Source organism: Diorhabda carinulata, chromosome 10, assembly GCF_026250575.1.
Source record: "Diorhabda carinulata isolate Delta chromosome 10, icDioCari1.1, whole genome shotgun sequence".
Classification (NCBI taxonomy): domain Eukaryota; kingdom Metazoa; phylum Arthropoda; class Insecta; order Coleoptera; family Chrysomelidae; genus Diorhabda; species Diorhabda carinulata.
The window spans coordinates 14,439,624-14,462,285 of NC_079469.1; the positions used below are offsets into that span (position 1 = coordinate 14,439,624).

The 22,662-nt window shown below is 29.5% G+C and overlaps 4 protein-coding genes across 7 annotated transcripts in view; 3 read left to right on the top strand and 1 right to left on the bottom strand.

The window, feature by feature from the left end:
- Positions 1–779: 779 nt before the first annotated feature.
- On the bottom strand, positions 780–5,572 carry LOC130898456 (cell division cycle protein 23 homolog). The gene is made up of 6 exons (XM_057807788.1): positions 4,740–5,572; positions 2,785–2,964; positions 2,246–2,410; positions 1,905–2,151; positions 1,648–1,852; positions 780–1,056 (listed from the first exon to the last, which is right to left on the bottom strand). The coding sequence occupies exons 1-6, from the start codon at positions 5,506–5,508 to the stop codon at positions 928–930; spliced, it is 1,695 nt and encodes a 564-aa protein (XP_057663771.1). The 5' UTR covers positions 5,509–5,572; the 3' UTR covers positions 780–927.
- Positions 5,573–6,093: 521 nt separating this feature from the next.
- On the top strand, positions 6,094–6,669 carry LOC130898571 (transmembrane protein 230-like). Of its 2 annotated transcripts, none has more exons than XM_057807964.1 (2): positions 6,094–6,171; positions 6,228–6,669. In XM_057807964.1, the coding sequence occupies exons 1-2, from the start codon at positions 6,150–6,152 to the stop codon at positions 6,590–6,592; spliced, it is 387 nt and encodes a 128-aa protein (XP_057663947.1). In that variant the 5' UTR covers positions 6,094–6,149; the 3' UTR covers positions 6,593–6,669. The 2 variants fall into 2 exon arrangements, with proteins under 2 accessions (XP_057663947.1, XP_057663946.1); XM_057807963.1 differs by having other exon boundaries at positions 6,106–6,171; positions 6,219–6,669.
- A 479-nt stretch (positions 6,670–7,148) lies between these two features.
- On the top strand, positions 7,149–8,060 carry LOC130898648 (uncharacterized). The gene is made up of 2 exons (XM_057808075.1): positions 7,149–7,395; positions 7,468–8,060. The coding sequence occupies exons 1-2, from the start codon at positions 7,222–7,224 to the stop codon at positions 7,702–7,704; spliced, it is 411 nt and encodes a 136-aa protein (XP_057664058.1). The 5' UTR covers positions 7,149–7,221; the 3' UTR covers positions 7,705–8,060.
- A 459-nt stretch (positions 8,061–8,519) lies between these two features.
- LOC130898689 (sulfate transporter-like) overlaps positions 8,520–22,662 on the top strand; it is a 55,098-nt gene continuing 40,955 nt past the window's right edge. Inside the window, exons 1-2 of one of the 3 annotated variants that reach the window (XM_057808153.1) lie at positions 8,520–8,672; positions 9,572–9,749. In XM_057808153.1, the coding sequence (XP_057664136.1) occupies positions 9,592–9,749 (158 nt within the window). In that variant the 5' untranslated portion in view covers positions 8,520–8,672; positions 9,572–9,591. Of the gene's footprint in view, positions 8,673–8,820; positions 8,861–9,085; positions 9,279–9,571; positions 9,750–22,662 lie in introns of those variants that run through there. The other 2 variants (XM_057808152.1, XM_057808151.1) reach the window with 2 other exon arrangements.

Sequence of the window (22,662 nt, forward strand, 5' to 3'; positions counted from 1 at the left end):
TTTTTACTAAAAAACAACGATTCCTATCAAAATTTTGATTTTCCACTCTTTATTCTGTTGAAATTTGGATGTTTCACTTTTTATTTTGATCAAATTTGGATGTTCCGCCCTTTTATTCTGGTGAAATTAGTGTCTAATATCGAATTGTATACTCAAAAACAACGATTTTTATCAAAATTTTGGTGTTTCAATTTTTATTCTTGTCAAACTGTGTTCCACATTTTATTCTGATCAAATTTAAGTGTTCCGCCCTTTTATTCTGGTGAAATTAGTGACCAATACCGAAATTTTTACTCAAAAACAACGATTTTTATCAAAATTTTGGTGTTCCGCTTTTTATTCATTTGAAATTTGGATGTTCCACTTTTTATTAAACTACAGAGTCGCCTCCAAAACACTCCACTCTTTATTCTACCGAAACGAGTCACTAAAAATCATTCCTCTCACGTTTTATGTGCCCTTATCGTCATTTTACCATCTCGTTACAATCTAGTACCAACGTTTCGTCAAATACGTTCCGTCATCAATTGTTTTTAGCAATCGAAAAACCACTCGCCTTAAAATGAAAAGTTTGGCGAGAAAATATATTTTTAATCGATGATTAATTCGACTGACGTGCGTGCAATGGACACAATCAAGTGATACGGTGTGTCTCTCAACGAACGATTCGTTTAAATAGCCGAATTTCGCATCATTGCCAAATGTATAGAGTTTGCCGAGCCTGAAAGGTTGAGGGCACAGTATATTGATATAGTTATATATATATATATATAAATATATAAATAATGAAATTGTAGTTTTTAATTTGTCGAAAATTATGTTTCAATAAATTTGTATACATAACAATTATTTTATTTAATCCTATAGACTGCGCCAATTTATGAAAAAAATTTTAAATTCACGATATTGGCGAAAAAAAAAAACGACTTATTGTAGCGGATTTGGTGAAAAAACCATGTCGATGTTGCTGGATTCGCTGATTCGCGCCGGTCCCGCTTCCTGTTCGGCCCTTTTGGCGGCTATAGCTTTCAATAGGGCTTTTCCCGGTTCTTTGGTCTGAAAAAAAATATTTTTTAATAAATACCTGTATTGTTACACTGATTCTACTGAAATTCTACAAAAAATCACTGGTAATTGAATCTGGTTGTAAAGAGGGATCGATTATTACCAAATTGACTTGACGGTTTTGGACTGATTTTGGGTTATGATGATCTCTTGGTGTTTAGGCACCGATATTGTCACGTCAGACGAGTTGGACTCTCTAAAAAAACTTTCTAATGGTACTAAAACGATGAACAAACATCGTCCAACGTCGGAATTGAACAAAAACGCACTTTAATAGTATAAAAACAGTCCAAAACGAAATAAATGGGGGAGAAAGGGCCCGATTTTGGGTTCTGATGATCTCTTGGTGCTCGGGAAGCCGAAAGAACCAATATGGTTAGTCAGATGAATTGGACACTGTGAAAAACTTTCTAAGCACGACCTAATTTGGGGTTCTACCACCATCTTAGTCATTTCTCCACCATTTCAAAACATATTAAAGATCCAATACAAGCAACCTTCCAGCACTAAACCACCGAGTGATTCACCAAATTTCCCCCCAAAATTCGATCCCCACCCTCCTTGGAGAGCCGTTAAACTCACCTCTTCGCATTCCATACACTTGTAAGCGTACGTGTAAGCATCATCAAGCTCCCCCTTTTTCAAATGATAATTAGCCAGATACTGCAACGCGTTGTAAAACTCCGCTTGCTCCTCGATGCTCCGCATCTCTCTGTCTTCCTCGCGGAGACAAAACTCCGTAAAAGCCGCCGCCGCGTTCTCCGTTTCGTGCAATTTATCGTACAGCCTGAAAGGAGAATTTCAAAAAAAAAAAATCGTCGCAAAAACCGGAAATATACTTGGCCAATTTGAGCAGGGCTGTCCCCTCGACGTCCCCCCAATTGCAAGCCTTGTAATAACACTTCAAAGCGTTTTCGGTCTTCTCCAACTTCTCGTACGCCTCCCCTAAAGCGATCACCATCCTGCTGTCGTTCGGTTTGAGCTGTTGGGCTCTCTTGTAATAGTGCAGGCAATAATTGGGCATTTTCAGTATCTCGTACGTCTGCCCTAAACCGTACCAAGCTCGGTAGTCCCTCGAATTGATTTCTGCAAACAACAAAATTTCGAACTAGACGACGATTCTCGGGAGGAGAGGGGGGGGGGTGTAAGGGTGTGAGAGAGATAAGGGGGTAAAACCCACCGATGGCGTGTCTGTAACTTTGTATAGCGGCGTTCGTGTTCTTCATTTCCATAAATTCGTGGCCCATTAAAGTCCAAGCGGACAAAAATTGTGGATTCAGTTTCAACGCTCGACGAAAATACAACACCGCTTTCGCGTGATCCGATCTCAAACTGTAGTAGTTCCCTGGTACAAAAAAAAACATTAATTTACCGTAAACAAATCAGTTTAGCTGTTATGAACAAATCAGTTCTGCAGTGGCTTTTGTTGTTATCGAAAAATCAGTTTAGCAGTTGCTTTTTTGTTGTAAACAAATCAGTTTAGCCGTAATTCTTTGATATCACGTACAAATCAGTTTAGCAGTTATTTTGTGATAATACGAACAAATCAGTTTAGCAGTGACCTTTGTTAGAAACAAATCAGTTTAGCAGCGACTTTTGTTGTTATAAACAAATCAGTTTAGCTGTGATTCTTCGATATTACGAACAAATCAGTTTAGTAGTGGCATTTTTTATGAAGATAGAGAAAAAAATAGTGATTTCGATGTTTTTCGGTATTACCTATGACGCAACAAGTTTCCACCCTGTATTTATCGATGTTGACGACTTTGTGGGCCAAATCGGCGAGTTCTTTTTTCATTTCTAGCACGTAAAGGAGATTTGAGTAGGTGTCTAAATTTTCCAAACGATATGGGTCTAATTCTAATATCGTTTGGAAAATTTGGATGGCGTCGTTTAGATCTACAACAAAAAATAAAATTGTGGAAAAACTCGAGAACGTTTTTTTGTTACGAAAAATTTGTTTTGATCTTGTATATTCTATACTAAAACACATTTTTAAGTGGAAAATTCTCGAAAAAATCAGTTTAACCTCGTATTGTCTATACTTGAACACGTTTAGTCGCGGAAAAACTCGAAAAAATTGTTCTAAACTCATTTTTTGTTGAAAAGTTCCGAAAAAAGCTCGAAAAAATCATTTGAGCCTCGGCTTTTCTACAAATTAACACATTTTTTGGTAAAAAATTACAGAAAAAATCACTTGAGCCTGGTATTTTTTGCACTTAAACACATTTTATAAACTAAACTATAACATTTCTAAACTAAAACATATTTTTTGTCTTTGAGAAACTCTTAATCATAATTTATAAGTTATGTTACATTAAATTTTTCGTCTTAAACGCGCAGTTTTTGTACTACCCTCGTATTTTATAAATAAAAAGACAAGAAGGCCGTGACTACGTCATATTACATACAAAGAACAGTGTCATTTTGATGCAGAACGAACCATTCAATTTGGCAACCTACTTTTCGTATTAACCTCGTATATTAACAACTAATAATTATATTAGGCTGTGGATACATTGTTTTTATAGCAAAAACACTGTCGTTTGAATAATTTGTTATGAGAAAACATTCAGATCATCGATATTCCTCAAATAACTTTAAATATAATTTATAGGTTATGTTAAATCTAATTTTACCTCTTAAAATGCGAAATTTTCATACTTCCCTCGTATTTTATCCACTATTAGCAATAATTATTTATATGTAAATTGTTTTTAGATACAAAAATCGAATCAATTTCAATTCACAACAAACTTTTCAATCTACCCTCGTATTCCGTAGTCGGTACATTTATTGTAATGTAAACTGTCATTGTGACGTTTCGTATATAAAAACCTCCAAATGAATAAAATGTCGAACAAGAATAAAGTTTCGGCGTTAAAATATGGTACGGTACGTAAATTCGAACCAAAACCAGATACGGTTTACATAAAAATAGCCCCCGACAACCATTCGTTATCAGTCGAAGAGCAAATCCTATTCAGAACGATCACCGAGGGAGTTTTCGGTTACAACGAACAAGAAAGAAACTCGAAATTGAAATTGTTATCCAACGATTGCAACATAAGACAATTGCTACCCTATTTCAGCTCTTTCATCAAAGATACCGTCCATAAGAACATCGCTTACCCCGATCTAACCTTACTAATATACGCCGTACGTATGGCGAAGAGCCTTTTCAACAACCCCCACGTCAATTTAGCCCCGATTTTACACGAATTACTCCCGGCGCTCATATCCTGCGTAGTCGCCAAAAGGATCAGTAAATATTATCAGGATAACCATTGGACTTTACGAGATTTTTCCGTTTCGATAATAGCCACGATAAGCGATAAATACGACAACCCAATTAATAACATCAAAAACAAAATCATCGAAATTTACTTAAAACCATTAAAAAACCACCAAAACTACCCTTTAACGACGATATACGGAGCGATTAAAGGTTTAGGGAGTTTAGGAGACGACGTTATCACGAAATTTTTAATACCCCGTATATATTTCATTGGGAAATTGTTATTACCGAACCCGGTACGTTGCAGAGAATCCGATATAAATCAACACGTTTTAGAAGCTAAACACGTCAGGGACGCGATTCTAACCGTAGTTTCACCCATTTTACTCAAAAATAACGAATAAAAACTATTTTATATAAAAAAAATTGTACTTACTTCTCCTGTTATGTTGTCCCAATGCTATTTGAGCTAAAACGTACGTGCAATTCTCGAAACCCATTGAATGAAACGAATTATACAATTGTAAAGATTCGTCGTTGTTGAGTTGTTCAAGATAAGTGTGCGCTAAAAAGAAATATTTCATCCAATGATCTGGTAACGAAGACGAAAATATCGTGTTTTTATCGGGGATGATTTTCCCCAATTCGTACCAAGCGCTCCACAACATCGGGGCTTCGTTAACGGATTTGATTAGAACTTCGGTGGCGACCGGAATTAGATCAAGTTTTTTTAATATAACCCCGTATAAATACAGCGAGTAACCGTCTAATTTGTTTTCAATGTATTCAATTTTTAATATACTGCATAAATCGATTAGGGCTTCGTTTTTTATTGTATTTTGCGAGGGGTTCGTATCGATTATATTATCTTCTAATTTCTTTTTTTCTATAGATAAATATTTCGAATAGTAGTATAAAAATTTGGGTTTTGGGGTAGTGCAATCTTTCAAAAAATACGAGCAACGATCGTATTCTTTTAAATCGAAATACGATTTAGCTAATAAATACGTATCTGATTCTTCGGAATGTTCGATAACTTCGGGGCCTTCGCTCGGTGATAAGTTTAAATTTTTCAGTGAAAAATTCATTTCTGATAACCATTTTACTGCGTGATATAAACCTCGTTGAGAACAATTGTAGATTCCATCGATTAAATCTTTTTTCATACACTTTAAATCGAGTTTCACTTCAATATTTATATCCATTTTAACAACTAAAACTTTTAAAATTAAGGTTAGTAACTGTCAATTTAAATTCTAGAATGAAGTTAGTTACTGTCACTTGTCAATATATTTCCATAGATATACTACTACACAATATATTAGATTAAACTAATTTCTAATATATTAAGAGCAAATACGGCATTTCTGATAAATTCGATTTATTAAATTCGCACTTTTTTATTCCGGCGTTTCTTTTATGCCTCGTCTTTATTATGATATAGTTCAATGATTTTGTTTTAAGCCGAATTTATGAAGAGATTAAGTCTTATAAATCTTTTTATTTATCATTAAACATTCACTTTATAACAATTCTGTGATAACAATTGAATTTGAAACATAAATTTCGTAAATATGAAAAAAATCATCGACCTAATATAGCTTTAATCAAGATAAATTAATAGAAAATATAGATCATCAACATATTATTCTGATTTTTACACTTTTTAGTATAATTCTATACGCTTTCTGGTTAATTTTACGAAATTTTCTTAAGATCACCTATAGTACATTTATGTATATTTAGTTCTATGATGTATCCCTAACGAAGAATAAAAAAGAAGAAGAAAATTGAAAGGTCATTTGAACTACTATGGAAAATAAACATTCCAATAAAATATAAAGAAATGAGTTTATATTCGTTATCAGGTATTTAAAAGACTATTAACGACTTGATATTTTTGAAAAAACAATAGACATTTTAGATTATTTCGAAGATAATTCAATGTCTCGACGTCGTGGAACGAAAAATAACGATATAAACTACTCGAAATTACCTACATCAGATCAGGGTTTTACGGACGCCCAATTTTTGGTACCAGCGCAACAAATACCATGGAGGGCGATCGTATTAGCTACATTGTTACTCGTCGTGGGTACCAGTTTACTGGTATTCGGTTGTATGGTAGCTACTGGACATATAGTAGTGCAATATGCAAATAGGATGTGGCCCATGATCATATTAGGTACTCTGATGTTTATACCCGGAGCTTATCACGTCAGAATTGCTTATTACGCTTATAAAAAGGTACCCGGGTATTCTTTCGACGATATACCAGAATTTGAATGAATAAAACTTGAAAATAGTAACATTATGAAGAATTATTTGTTTATTGTTATTATTTATTAAATATTTTTATAAATAAATGATTTTTTTTGTTTTATTAACGTTATTTACGTATTAAACACTTAACTGACACCTACAAACAAATAAAAGTCAAATGGAATCAGATCTGTTAATTATGCTGGATGTAATATTATCAAAAAAGCGAAGTAGCTTCATACACCCCATTTTTGTGAAAATTTCGTGATCTATAACCCATAAGGTACTATCTAATCAGTACTTACTGGATTTATTTCAAATAATAATGATTAAAACGTCTTTTAATTAGTAAATATAACGTTTTATGGAAACAACACGATCTAAATGAAAAATAATTTTATATACATATTCTAATAATAAAAAAATCATAAATATTTTTACTATTTTGTATATAAAAAAAAATCCGGTAAAGAAAAACATTAATTTCTCTTTCTATAGTGTGCGAGGTAAGTAGCAGTTACCGTTATTTTGTTTTTCTAACCTCTATAATTTAACATTTCTTCTTCTTTTTCTATTTAGGCTATATTAAATAGGTATTTAGCCCCATTTTTACCAAAAATTATTTACAGATAAACGACGTATATAGAAAATTCGAAATGAAAATTGCTTTTGTACTAGCTAATATCTGTATAGGTATTACTATACGTAATGTTTGTGCTTTACAAGAACTCGGAACTTATGAACTTTCGAATTCTATGGAAGATTGTTCCTCTACTTTTCTTATGTCTACATCGCAGATTTCTTTAAAAATGGTACCAGATTCGACAAGTGTAAGTTTATAGAGGTGGAACATCATAATACATAGTCGTTATTTTGTAACAAGTGAATAATTTTTTTTTCAGTATAGTTGGTTTGGAAATACGACTATTAAATGTGTGAGAATTTATCCCGAATCACGTGATTGTACGGCTATCGTGGGTGTCATATATGGCGGATTAGGTCAAAATTTTATCCAACTAGAATTCGATCTATACAATTATAACATTTTTAACTATTGTTATTATAATGTGCAGATTTTTACGGTTGCAGCTGCTTGTGACGAAGCTACTACGCACGCAGCTATCGCAGCTGCTAACTAAATAAAATATTTCGCACGATAATTTGTTTGTTTCAATTCAAATCATCAATCGAACGAAATATATATTTAAGAAGACTTTTCGACAAATCTTCTTTTTCTTAGAGACTCTTGACACGTTATTTGGGTTAAGTAATGACAGATTTACTTGTTAGGCGTTTTTTCGAGAATCGTTCATCACAAAAGTACACTATACCAGTACTGTTAGTACTAGCAATTTCTAGTTAACGAAATAATACAAAAATAAAGGAAAAGTGACATTTTTGATTTAGTTTTCGATATAAATATTCGAAACACCTTTAGTAACAGTAGTACCTGGATCAACAGTTGATGATGGTACTATTTCTAATGATAATAACTTCGGTGCTACTAGAAAATTTAGTGGAAAAATTTACAATCGTATGAGCTAAAGTTGATAGTAGCGTAGCTGTAAAAAATAGTACTTGGAGCTAAACTTTTAGTACTATAAAATATAGTAGAGCCAGTAGGAAGTTTAGTAGTACTTGTTAGCTATAGTAGGAAGTGCAATAGATGAGACTATGAGTATATAAAGTTCAGTAATACTTTAAACTTTAGTTTGTAGTAGTGCAGCTATAAATAAGTGCTATAATAATACTAGTAACTAACACTTTAGTACTAGAAACTATAGTAGAAGTTTATTATAACTATTATGAAGTATCTATTCATCTGTAACAAAAAAAATTAATAAAAAATTCATAAGATTCCCGTTTTACGTAAACTTAGACATAATCAATTTTAAATAATTAAATCAGACAGCTGTCAATTGATGTTGAGAAGAATCCCACATGATTGATATTGTTTATTTCTTTTTAACCTCATTAGGTTATATCAATATAAAATAGAACGTATGTCTTTACTTAATATTTGTGTTAGTGTTGTTAACAATTTGTTTATAAAAGTTTTTGCCTTTAATTAACTTATTAACATGTTAATCCTGTAAAAAATGTACATGTAAGTATTAAAAAATACTTTTTTCACCTACCAAACAATGTATATAAAAAGTTATACTTATATTTATTCCGTTATAGTAAATATATGTTAGTCTAATAATTTTTTTATGTTTTCTTTTTGTCGTGTACATAAAATTCATTATCAATCGTTGAATAATTGGATTTAAATAGTAACAAGTTATATATGAAGTAATTATTTATATTAAAGAAGTATTAAGTTATTAAATGCCTAGTAAATCCACACCTCTATTTTAAACGTAGTGGTATCTATATTTTTTAAATACGGGATTATTAATTAATTAAGTATTATAACATCTCAACTCCCTCGCGTAGGGTTAATGATATCTAACGGGGTCGGTGGCTACTTCCTATTTCGTCGTCCGGCAAACAACACACGCTCGCTTTGCTCCTTTATCATTTATCCGGTGGAAATGACGACCATGCGTCGATACAATGAACAGACGCTACCTTAAAAGATGATTTTCTACGGTAGTAGCGTCGGAACGCCTGTTACAGACAGTCTGGCGTCGGTTTTGATAACGTGATTCACCCCAGCAACCACGTGTTGGTATTCCATATTTAATATAAATTATTTTAATATTGATAAGTAAGTTTTGATGTTTAATGAACGTATACAGGGTGATTCATATAAATATAATAAAAATAAATCGAAATTCTGAAACGATTGGAGTGGAAAATGGAATTAGAATGTCAATAAGTGAAAAATGGCGGTTTAAATTGTTTTTAAATATATCGAAAAATTATTTTTTTTAATTCGAGTTTTTTTTAATGTCGTACATATTTTTTTTACAATTTTTGGTGAATTCGATATTTTTTATGGGAAAAATATTATATTATATTAAATATTATAATTTTTCTGATTGAAATTTCTGTTTTTAGCTTCTCTATTATATATTTAAATGGATACGATATATACGGGTAGGGTGCACGGCTTTACGAATTTGAGTAGAGCCGGATTAGAGCCCGCTCTAACCGAAGAGAGTATCCTTTCTTTGATGGTCGTTTTGGGTAGCAGCATATCATTAGTGGCTCTGGTGTTTGCGTTTATAACGTACAGGTACGTGTAGGATTTAAGAGGATTTGATTGTTTTTTACAGGATTTAATGAAAGGACAAAAGTACCAAGCCTTTTCGAGTACGTAAATTTACGTGGAAAATGATTAATGAGTGAAACAGATTATGAATATTTGATATTTTGGGCTTTAAATTGATTTTTTTTCATGAATATTAAAGATTTTTGGGTTTTTTAAATGAAGTTTTCGTAAAACCCATAGATTTTTGGGTTTATTCTTTTTTTTTCACATAACTTTAGTTTTTTTGGGTTTCAAACCATTTTTTATGTTAAATTACCTAAAATTTTTGGGTTGTTATTTGGAAACCCAAAATTTCGCCAATTTTTGGGTTTTATCCCAATGAGGCTTGTTGGAAAATGGAAACTTTATCTCTTTAAAAAAACTCTGTGATTTTGAAGGTTTCGTATTGTTTTTTCTTTGCAAATTGTATGAAAATGAAAAAGTTTTGAATTTTTTTTCACAGCTTTTCATTCAAAACTCAGTAAATTCCATTTTTTTGGGTTTATTAATTTTTTTCGTTTGAATATGGACGATATTTCAGGTTTTGTTTAAGATTTTTTCATTGAGGTCTTCGTAAAACCCATAGATTTTTGGGTTAAAAAAATTTTGGGTTTTTTCACAATTACTTCATAAAAAATCCGTAAATTTTTGGGTTTTTTTGATAAATATGTCTTAAAATACGAAAATTCTGAGTTTCATATAGATATTTATTACTTATTCTACAAACACCGAACATTTTTGGTTTTTTTTTCACAATTTCATCCTAAAAACCCGGAAATTTCTGGATTTTTCAGGTTTATTCTATAGAAATAATAACTTAAGTCCCAAAACTTTTAAAATTTATTATCAATTTATTCGGTTAAAACCCTGAATATCTCAAATTTTTGAGTTTCCCTCACGATTTCGCCCTAAAACTTCTCAAATTTTCGGGATTTTTCATAATTAAATCATGAAAAATCCGCAAATTTTTGGGTTTTTTTCACAATTTTATGCTAAGAACCCGGAAATTTCTGGTTTTTCAAGTTTATTCCATAAAAATAATAACTCAAATCCCAAAAATTTTAAAATTTATCATCAATTTATTCAGTTAAAACCCTGAATATATCAAATTTTTGAGTTTCCCTCACGATTTCGCCCTAAAACTTCTCAAATTTTCGGGATTTTTCATAATTAAATCATGAAAAATCCGCAAATTTTTGGGTTTTTTTCACAATTTTATGCTAAGAACCCGGAAATTTCTGGTTTTTCAAGTTTATTCCATAAAAATAATAACTCAAATCCCAAAAATTTTAAAATTTATCATCAATTTATTCAGTTAAAACCCTGAATATATCAAATTTTTGAGTTTCCCTCGCGATTTCGCCCTAAAACTTCTCAAATTTTCGGGTTTTTTCATAATTAAATCATAAAAAATCCGCAAGTTTTTAGGTTTTCTGATAAAGATGTCTTGAAACCCAAAAATTCCGAGTTTCATATAGATTTTTATTAGATATTTCGTAAATTTTTTGTTTTTTTTCTCAATTACATCATAAAAACCCGGAAATTTCTGGGTTTTGCAGGTTTACTCTATAAAAATGACTCAAATTAAAAAAATTTTGAAATTTATTATCAATTTATTCGGTTAAAACCCTAAATACTTGAAATTTTTGCGTTTTCCTCACAATTTCGCTCTAAAAACCCCTTAAATTTTCGGGTGTTTGTAGTTTTATTCTATAAAAATATCCCAAACCCAAAGATTTTTGGTGTTCCATATCAATTTTTCGTTCGTATTTCGTAAACATCACAAATTTTTGGATTTTCTCTTAATTTCATTCCAAAAATCCCGTAAATTTTTGGGTTTTTCCGCAATTTTATCCTAAAAACCCGGAAACATAACGCAAATCCCAATTTTGAAATTTATCATCAATGTATTCGATTAAAACACTAAATACTTCAAATTTTTGTGGTTTCCGTCCAATTTCGCCCTATTAACCCCGTAAATTTTGGGGGTTTCTGTTTGTTTTATTCAACATATATATCCCAAACCCAAATGTTTTGGTGTTTCATGTCAATTTTTCTTTCTTTTTTCATAAAAATCCCAAATTTTTGGGTTTTCTTTCAATTTCATCACGAAAGTCCCGTAAATTTTCGAGTTTTATCACAATTTCATCCTAAAAATTCCACAAATTTGTGGGTTTTTGTAGTTTCTTTCTATAAAAAACGATACAAAACCCATAAATTTTGAAGTTTCTCATCAATTCATTCGGTCACAACCCTAAAATCTCAAATTTTTAGATTATTTTCACAATTTCGTCATATGAACCGAATAAATTTCCAGGTTTTTGTAGGTTTTATCTTTAAACAAAATGTCCGAAACCATCAAGATTTTCAACTTCTCTACCAATTCCTTCGAAACAAATTTCCATTTCCCGCTTTTCAATTTTATCATCAAATTCGAATTTCCCCCGTATAATTACGAAGATTTCATTCGGAAATTTCACTATTTTCCGCAGAATTCGCGAAATTAATTTCGAATCTAAAAAAAAGCGATCCAGACAAAGAGAATTTTTTTATTTCGCTACAGATTTCTTTAGAAAAATAAAATAATTAAAGAGGACACGTTTGAAAGGACTACGACGAAGGATATTCCGTGCCTCCGCAAGGAAATAACCTTTTTGCTTATTCTCGAGATAGATTTACTGAAATTACGCGTTTCGGAGCTGAAATTTTCATCTTCAGTACGCAAAAAAACAAAATTCTAATTAAATAATATACAAAAAGTCCTTTTCATATTAAATTTTCGTCTCTGTTAAGTTTTAAAAGCGACAGGACGATCTTAATAATCCCGAATGACGTCGAAACTTATTTCGTATTCCATATTTTTGGATTTATTCGTTTCCAAATGATATTTCATTCTATTATGTTCAGTATCGTTCTTGAATGCACTTATGTTCTCACTATATTCAAATTAGATTCAATTTCAACCCCTAAAAGTCACCCCGATACTTCTTTTATATCCATTCGAGAGTTCGCGAGATGCTTTTAATACTTTTTTTTTTTTTTTTTTTTCGTTTTGAATTCGTCGGGGCGTATTGGGGAAACCGACGACGACTCGGTTCTGTATCTAATTTTTCTTTTCCACGTGAATATACGTCAATGTTTGATGTATTCCTTTCGGAAAAGTCTAGAAACGTCTTAATGAAAATAAAATTTTCAGTTTATTTTCGTAAAAAATTAGTTTTTTTCTAAATATGTAGTCGTTGTACGTATTTTCTCTCCGATATACGTATATTTGGGTTTTTCGTTAATTTTCATATGAAAAACTCGTAGGTTTTTCGGTTTATGTTTGTCTCATATCAATTTTTTGGGTTTGATGTCATTTATTTTGGGTTTAATATAAACTTTTTGGGTTTATTATAAAGTTTTTGAGTTTCATATAATTTTTTGGGTTTAGTATCAATTTTTTTGGGTTTAATATAAATTTTTTGGGTTTCAATATAATTTATTTTGGGTTTAATATCATTTATTTTGGGTTTCATATCAACTTTCTGGGTTTCTTATAAATTTTTTGAGTTTCACATAATACTTCTGGTTTATTATCAATTTTTTGGGTTTAATATCAATTTTTTGAATTTCAATATCAATTTTTTGGGTTTGATGTCATTTATTTTGGGTTTAATATAAACTTTTTGGGTTTATTATAAAGTTTTTGAGTTTCATATAATTTTTTGGGTTTAGTATCAATTTTGTTGGGTTTAATATAAATTTTTTGGGTTTCAATATAATTTATTTTGGGTTTAATATCATTTATTTTGGGTTTCATATCAACTTTCTGGGTTTCTTATAAATTTTTTGAGTTTCACATAATATTTCTGGTTTATTATCAATTTTTTGGGTTTAGTATCAATTTTTTGAGTTCAATATCAATTTTTTGGGTTTCAATATCATTTATTTAGGGTTTAATTCCATTTATTTTGGGTTTATTATAAATTTTTTGAGTTTCATATGATTTTTGGGTTTAAATGAATTCTTCTGGGTTTCATATCAATGTTTTTGAGTTTAACAGCAATTTTTCTGGTTTAGTATCAATTTTTTGGACCTAATATCAATTTATTTAAGTTTAATGTTAATTTTTCCTGGAAAATTACGGAAAATCCCCCAAATTTTTGGGTTTTATGTGAATTGTTATTTGTAAATCAAAGATATTTAAGTTTTTTCTCAATTTTTTTGTGGATTGTTGAATTGTTCGAGATTAATATCAATTTTTGCGCTTTTAATATCAATTTTTTAGCTTTAGTATCAATTTTTTAGGTTTAATATCATTTTTTTGGCTTTAATATGAATTTTTTGGGTTCAATATCAATTTTTTGGGTTTCAATATCATTTATTTAGGGTTTAATTCCATTTATTTTGGGTTTAATTCCATTTATTTTGGGTTTAATATCATTTATTTTGGGTTTCATATCAACTTTCTGGGTTTCTTATAAATTTTTTGAGTTTCACATAATATTTCTGGTTTATTATCAATTTTTTGGGTTTAGATCAATTTTTTGGGTTCAATATCAATTTTTTGGGTTTCAATATCATTTATTTAGGGTTTAATTCCATTTATTTTGGGTTTAATATCAATTTTTTGGGTTTATTATAAATTTTTTGAGTTTCATATGATTTTTGGGTTTAAATGAATTCTTCTGGGTTTCATATCAATGTTTTTGAGTTTAACAGCAATTTTTCTGGTTTAGTATCAATTTTTTGGACCTAATATCAATTTATTTAAGTTTAATGTTAATTTTTCCTGGAAAATTACGGAAAATCCCCCAAATTTTTGGGTTTTATGTGAATTGTTATTTGTAAATCAAAGATATTTAAGTTTTTTCTCAATTTTTTTGTGGATTGTTGAATTGTTCGAGATTAATATCAATTTTTGCGCTTTTAATATCAATTTTTTAGATTTAGTATCAAGTTTTTGGCTTTAATATGAATTTTTTGGGTTTAGTATCAATTTTTTGGGTTGAATATCATTTATTTGGGTTTAATATAAATTTTTTTTGGCTTTAATATGAACTTTGTGGGTTTAGTACAAATTTTTTGAGTTCAATATCTTTTTCCAATATACATTTTTCCTAGCAAATTCCGGAAAATGTCACAAATTTATTTTTTATTATTATTTTTTGGGTTTATAACATTTTTCTTGAGAAATGCCACTAAATTTTTGGGTTTTACCCCATTTTTCCCATTAAAATTTCCAATAAATGTGAAAATTTAGGATTTTCCCAATTTTTTTAAAAAAACCTCGTAAATTTTTGTATTTCTACCTTCAAATTTCGTACATTCCGAACATTTTGGGTTTTGTAATAAGTTTTTTTGACAAAAATAACATAAATGTTCGAGATTTATCCCAGCCACTGCAAAATTCGGTTCCTTTTTGAAAACCGAATATTCGAAATTAGAACAAATTCAGCTCAACAATTAGAGCGAAAAATCTTTCCATTTTACAAATAGAGCCTCTCGAACAGTGGATCAAAACCCTTCTCACGTTCCCTTGTACGATTTTCAGTCGGTAGTAATTTTCTTCAAATTGAGCACTTTGCAGAATCGCAAGAAAAATGTGGAACGTGTTTCTGTATCAAAAAACCACTTTCACGACGTTTCGGAAGAAGTGAAACGTCGGAATCAATCTTTGTATCACGTAAAATCCTCACTTCGAGACAGGAGAAATAATAGCTTCATCGTTATACATAATAATATATAGGGTGTTTGTTTAAATAGCAGATTTTCCTTGACAAACTTTTTAACAAACATCCTGTAAAGTATCGTTGACAATTAAGGATGACTAAAGACGATGTAGAATTTTTTTTAGGTTTTCCACTGTCTTCTTTTTAAAAATATAACAAATTTGGGTTGCTTGGCAAATTTTGTGAAATCATAATTTTCCTCGACAAACCCAAAATTTTCGGGTTTTTTCTTGCTAAATTCATGATTTATTGAAATTTTTGGGTTTAATCTGTTTTTCATATGAATATCTCATGCAAATTTCGTTAATTTTAATGAATTTTTGGGTTTTCTTCTGGATTTTTTTCGAGATTTTTGGGTTTATAATATTTTTCTTGAGAAATACCACAAATTTTCGGGTTTAATACAATTTTTTCCTTGAAAATACCTTAAATAGGGAAAAATCTAAGTTTTTCTCAATTAATTCCTTAAAATTTCTGGGTTTTCTATCCGATTTCCATAAATTCCAAGGATTTTTGGGTTCATAACATTTCTTCTGAGAAAAACCAAAAATTTTCGGGTTTAATCCAATTATATCCTCTAAAATATCTTCACGGAAAAATCTAGGTTTTTTCTTAATTTATTCCTTAAAATTTCTGGGTTTTCAGTCCGAATTTCACAAATTCCGAAGATTTTTGGGGTTACAACATTTCTTCTGAGAAATACCACAAATTTTTTGATTTAATCTTATTTTTTCCTCAAAATTAAGTTAAATACTGAAAAATCTAAGTTTTTTCTCAATTTATTCCTTGAAATTTTTTGTTTTTTCACTCCGAATTTCATAAATCCATAAGTTTTTCGGGTTTATCACATTTCTTTTGAGAAATACTAAAAATATCTGGATTTTTCTCAAATTCTCAAAAGCCTCGTGAATTTCTAGGTTTCTGTCTCCAAATATCACGAATTTCGATGTTTTTTGGGTTTTTAACAAATTTTTGTTGTAAAAATATATAGGGCTTCCCAATTTTTTCAACTTTGTAAATTTTTGGGTTTCTTCTTCAAAATTTCATAGATTCCCCATATTTTTGGGTTTGGAACACATTTTCCTCAACGAATATCGAGAATTTTTAGGTTTCATACTATTTTTCACTTGATCTAAACCCAGAAAAAATTAGGTTTTTTCCATTGCCTTACACGATGTAAATTTTGGGTTTATAACAAATTTTTGTTTACAAAAACCAAAAAATTTTGGGTTTTCTCTCAATTTTTCTCTATAAAAGGTTTTTTTTCCAATTTCTTCCTGCTATTATGCAAAATTTCGACGTTTCGTATCAATTTCGTCTTGAAAGTCTAGTAAATCCCAATAAAATAATTTCTTTTCGGCCAACAACTTCTAAACAACATCCCTCTGTATTAGTTTGTACAACATAAATTGGTTTAATCCCTTTGATCCGAGGGATTCGAGTTAAGAACTTTGTTGAACCGTTTCCAGCAGAGATTAAAAAGTTCGGTAAGTTATTAAAAGTTTTTCTATCAAGAAACCGAAAGAGCCTCTCGTAGGTATTATTGTTCCAATTTGTCACAACCACACCAGAAAACTATCCAAACTTCTAAGGGCATTAATTTGTTCACCAAATTTCACTCTAACGCCATCTATAGGTCACATAAAACAAATGCGACGACATCTTCTAGGAACATCTGGAACTATCTAGATATTCGATAACTCTGAAGACCTTCTCGAGTGGGTGAATTTTCCCATAAAATTATTAATTTTTTGGGGTCCTTCTATTATTTTCTTTCTTTGAACTTTCTGAATATGTTTTGGGTTTTCCTTTTGTTAAAATCGTAAATCTGTACCCCTTTTAGGTTTTATATCTTTCTTTCCGTCAAATTAGCTCAATTACATGAATTTTTGGGTTTTGTACAATTTTTTTCTTAACCTAAAAATTTTTGGGTTTCTTATTAAATTTTCTTCGCAAATGTCGTTAATTTCAAAAACTTTTGAGTTTTTTTTTATTTTGTTACTTGCCAACCCAAGAATTTTTGGGTTTCTTCTTAATTTTCCTTTGCAAATGTCCTTAATTTAATAAACTATTAGGTTTCATGTCTAAATAAAAGTAATTTTCAGGTTTAATCTCATTTTTTTTGTTATATAGTTAAACGGTATTCGTTTTTGGGTTTTTTTTTATTTTGTTACTTGTAAACCTAAAAGTTTTTGGGTTTCTTATCAATTTTTCTTTCCAAATGTCGTTAATTTCAAAAACTTTTGGGTTTTTTTTTATTTTGTTACTTGCAAACCCAAGAATTTTTGGGTTTCTTCTTAATTTTCCCTTGCAAATGTCCTTAATTTAATAAACTATTAGGTTTCATGTCTAAATAAAAGTAATTTTCAGGTTTAATCTCATTTTTTTTGTTATATAGTTAAACGGTATTCGTTTTTGGGTTTTTTTTTATTTTGTTACTTGTAAACCTAAAAGTTTTTGGGTTTCTTATCAATTTTTCTTTCCAAATGTCGTTAATTTCAAAAACTTTTGGGTTTTTTTTTATTTTGTTACTTGCAAACCCAAGAATTTTTGGGTTTCTTCTTAATTTTCCCTTGCAAATGTCCTTAATTTAATAAACTATTAGGTTTCATGTCTAAATAAAAGTAATTTTCAGGTTTAATCTCATTTTTTTTGTTATATAGTTAAACGGTATTCGTTTTTGGGTTTTTTTTTTATTTTGTTACTTGTAAACCTAAAAGTTTTTGGGTTTCTTATCAATTTTTCTTTCCAAATGTCGTTAATTTCAAAAAATTTTGGGTTTTTTTTTATTTTGTTACTTGCAAACCCAAGAATTTTTGGGTTTCTTCTTAATTTTCCCTTGCAAATGTCCTTAATTTAATAAACTATTAGGTTTCATGTCTAAATAAAAGTAATTTTCAGGTTTAATCTCATTTTTTTTGGTTATATAGTTAAACGGTATTCGTTTTTGGGTTTTTTTCATTTTGTTACTTGTAAACCTAAAAGTTTTTGGGTTTCTTATCAATTTTTCTTCGCAAATGTCGTTAATTTCAAAAACTTTTGAGTTTTTTTTTATTTTGTTACTTGCAAACCCAAGAATTTTTGGGTTTCTTATTAATTTTCCCTTGCAAATGTCGTTAATTTCAAAAACTCTTGGGTTTCATGTCTAAATAAGAGTCATTTTCATGTTTAATCTCATTTTATTTTTGTTATTTAGTTAAACGGTATTCGTTTTTGGGTTTTTTTTATTTTGTTACTTGCAAACCTAAAAGTTTTTGGGTTTATTATCAATTTTTCTTTGCAAATGTCGTTAATTTCAAAAACTTTTGGGTTTTTTCGCATTTGCTACTTGCAAACCTAAAAGTTTTTGGGTTTCTTATCAATTTTCCTTTGCAAATGTCGTTAATTTCAAAAACGTTTGGGTTTTTTCTCATTTGTTACTTGTAAACCTAAGCATTTTTGGTGTTATTCAAATTTTTCTTGGAAACTTTGTGATTAATTCAGATTTTTGAGGCCCTTCTTCTTTTTATAAGAAATTTTAATGCAAATTTCGTGAATTTCAAGGTTTTTTGGGTTTAATGTAGATTTTTTCCAGACAAACCTGTCTAAATAAAACTAATTTTCAGGTTTAATTCCAAATTTTTATTGCTATTTAGTTTAAAGGTATATGTTTTTGAGTTTTTTCTCATTTGTTACTTATAAACCCCATGATTTTTTTAGGTTTTTTCCAATTTTCTCGATAATATCAAGATTTTAAGTTTTTTTTTCAAATTTCTTTAGACCTACTTTTTATATACCATAAAATTCACGATTTATCTCAATTTTTAATTGCAAATTTTAAAAAACGAAAAATTTGGGTTTTTTTTTCTATTTTTTCTCTAAAAATTGTATAGCTTTGGGTTTCTTCTTCGAAATTTCTCACAAATACCTTGAATTTGTAGGTGTCTTTCGATTTTGCTTCGTATACATTCTAAAAAAAAGAGAATTCAGGTTTTTTTTTCAAATTTCTTTTTGAAAACCTAGTAATTACCACCAATTTATTGGTTTGTTATTGGCAACTGCAGAAAAACCATAACATTTCCTCAATATAGTCTTGAAAACCACGAATTCCCAGGTTTATCCCGAAATTTCATAAATTTCCGGGTTTGTGACATATATTTTTAGGTTTAACAACCAATTTTTGAGTTTGTTCCTATTCTTCGTTCCAAACGTTGTGAAATTTGGGTTTTTTTCCACTTATTTTTTAAAAAACTTTACAACATTTTGGGTTATCCTCCCAAATTTCGTACAAATTACACGAATTTTTAGGTTTTTTAGGTTTTTTCCTAACCTTCCAACCACAGGAAACTATCAGGTTTTTCTCAATTTTATCGCGGAAACCTCGTAAATTTCCAGGTTTCTTTCACTAAATTCAATAATTTCCGAAAATTTTTGTGTTAGACACAAAAATGTTTTTCGAGACAAATCTCAAATTTACAGTTTTTTCGAAATATATTCGTAAACACTCTGTAGATAATTTTTCGATTGTTATACCGATGTTTTTACGTGACCATACCTCGAAATTCAAAATTTTCATTTGGTTTTACTAGAATCCATGTTCTACAATTTTTTTGAACACGTCTACTGACGAAACTACGTTTCAAATCAAAATTCCTATTTCCATTTTATTTTTCATTTTCTTTAAAAAATGGTGAAATTTACTACCAAATTTCATTCCTAAACTGTTTATTTAGTCCCATAAAACACCCATAAGAGCTCTCTCAAAACTGCGTATTTTATGAAATTGAAGGTTTTTTAGCATATTTTTGACTATGACTCCAAAATTGATAATCCGATTCATTTTTTTCTCATTTTCTTTAAAAAATGGTGAAATTTACTACCAAATTTCATGCTCAAACTTTTTATTTAGTCCCATAAAACACCCATAAGAGCTCTCTCAAAACTGCGTATTTTATGAAATTGAAGGTTTTTTAGCATATGTTTGATTATAACTCCAAAATTGATAATCCAATTCATTTTTTTCTCATTTTCTTTGAAAAATGGTGAAATTCACTACCAAATTTCATGCTCAAACTTTTTATTTAGTCCCATAAAACACCCATAAGAGCTCTCTCAAAACTGCGTATTTTATGAAATTGAAGGTTTTTTGGCATATGTTTGATTATAACTCCAAAATTGATAATCCAATTCATTTTTTTCTCATTTTCTTTAAAAAATGGTGAAATTTACTACCAAATTTCATGCTCAAACTTTTTATTTAGTCCCATAAAACACCCATAAGAGCTCTTCAAAACTGCGTATTTTATGAAATTGAAGGTTTTTTGGCATATGTTTGATTATAACTCCAAAATTGATAATCCAATTCATTTTTTTCTCATTTTCTTTAAAAAATGGTGAAATTTACTACCAAATTTCATGCTCAAACTTTTTATTTAGTCCCATAAAACACCCATAAGAGCTCTTCAAAACTGCGTATTTTATGAAATTGAAGGTTTTTTGGCATATGTTTGATTATAACTCCAAAATTGATAATCCGATTCATTTTTTTCTCATTTTCTTTAAAAAATGGTGAAATTTACTACCAAATTTCATGCTCAAACTTTTTATTTAGTCCCATAAAACACCCATAAGAGCTCTTCAAAACTGCGTATTTTATGAAATTGAAGGTTTTTTGGCATATGTTTGATTATAACTCCAAAATTGATAATCCAATTCATTTTTTTCTCATTTTCTTTAAAAAATGGTGAAATTTACTACCAAATTTCATGCTCAAACTTTTTATTTAGTCCCATAAAACACCCATAAGAGCTCTTCAAAACTGCGTATTTTATGAAATTGAAGGTTTTTTGGCATATGTTTGATTATAACTCCAAAATTGATAATCCGATTCATTTTTTTCTCATTTTCTTTAAAAAATGGTGAAATTTACTACCAAATTTCATGCTCAAACTTTTTATTTAGTCCCATAAAACACCCATAAGAGCTCTCTCAAAACTGCGTATTTTATGAAATTGAAGGTTTTTTAGCATATTTTTGACTATGACTCCAAAATTGATAATCCGATTCATTTTTTTCTCATTTTCTTTAAAAAATGGTGAAATTTACTACCAAATTTAATGCTCAAACTTTTTATTTAGTCCCACAAAACACCCATAAGAGCTCTTCAAAACTGCGTATTTTATGAAATTGAAGGTTTTTTGGCATATTTTTGATTATAACTCCAAAATTGATAATCCGATTCATTTTTTTTTTATTTTCTCTAAAAAATGGTGAAATTTTCCACTAAATTTCATGCATAAACTTTTTATTAAGTCCCATAAAACACCCATAAGAGCTCTTCAAAACTGCGTATTTTATAAAATTGAAGGTTTTTTGGCATATTTTTGATTATAACTCCAAAATTGATAATCCAATTCATTTTTTTCTCATTTTCTTTAAAAAATGGTGAAATTTACTACCAAATTTCATGCTCAAACTTTTTATTTAGTCCCATAAAACACCCATAAGAGCTCTTCAAAACTGCGTATTTTATGAAATTGAAGGTTTTTTGGCATATGTTTGATTATAACTCCAAAATTGATAATCCGATTCATTTTTTTCTCATTTTCTTTAAAAAATGGTGAAATTTACTACCAAATTTCATGCTCAAACTTTTTATTTAGTCCCATAAAACACCCATAAGAGCTCTCTCAAAACTGCGTATTTTATGAAATTGAAGGTTTTTTAGCATATTTTTGACTATGACTCCAAAATTGATAATCCGATTCATTTTTTTCTCATTTTCTTTAAAAAATGGTGAAATTTACTACCAAATTTCATGCTCAAACTTTTTATTTAGTCCCATAAAACACCCATAAGAGCTCTCTCAAAACTGCGTATTTTATGAAATTGAAGGTTTTTTGGCATATGTTTGATTATAACTCCAAAATTGATAATCCAATTCATTTTTTTCTCATTTTCTTTAAAAAATGGTGAAATTTACTACCAAATTTCATAGCTAAACTTTCTATTTAGTCCCATAAATTACCCATAAGAGCTCTCTCAAAACTGCGTAGTTTATGAAATTGAACACGTCTACTGACGAAACTACGTTCCAAATCAAAATTCCTATTAAAAATAATTATTTTCTCGGTCACAATATACGGTGCGGAGCGAGCGATTATTCTTCTTCTTCTTTTTATTCGTTTAGAACAGAAATTATTCCC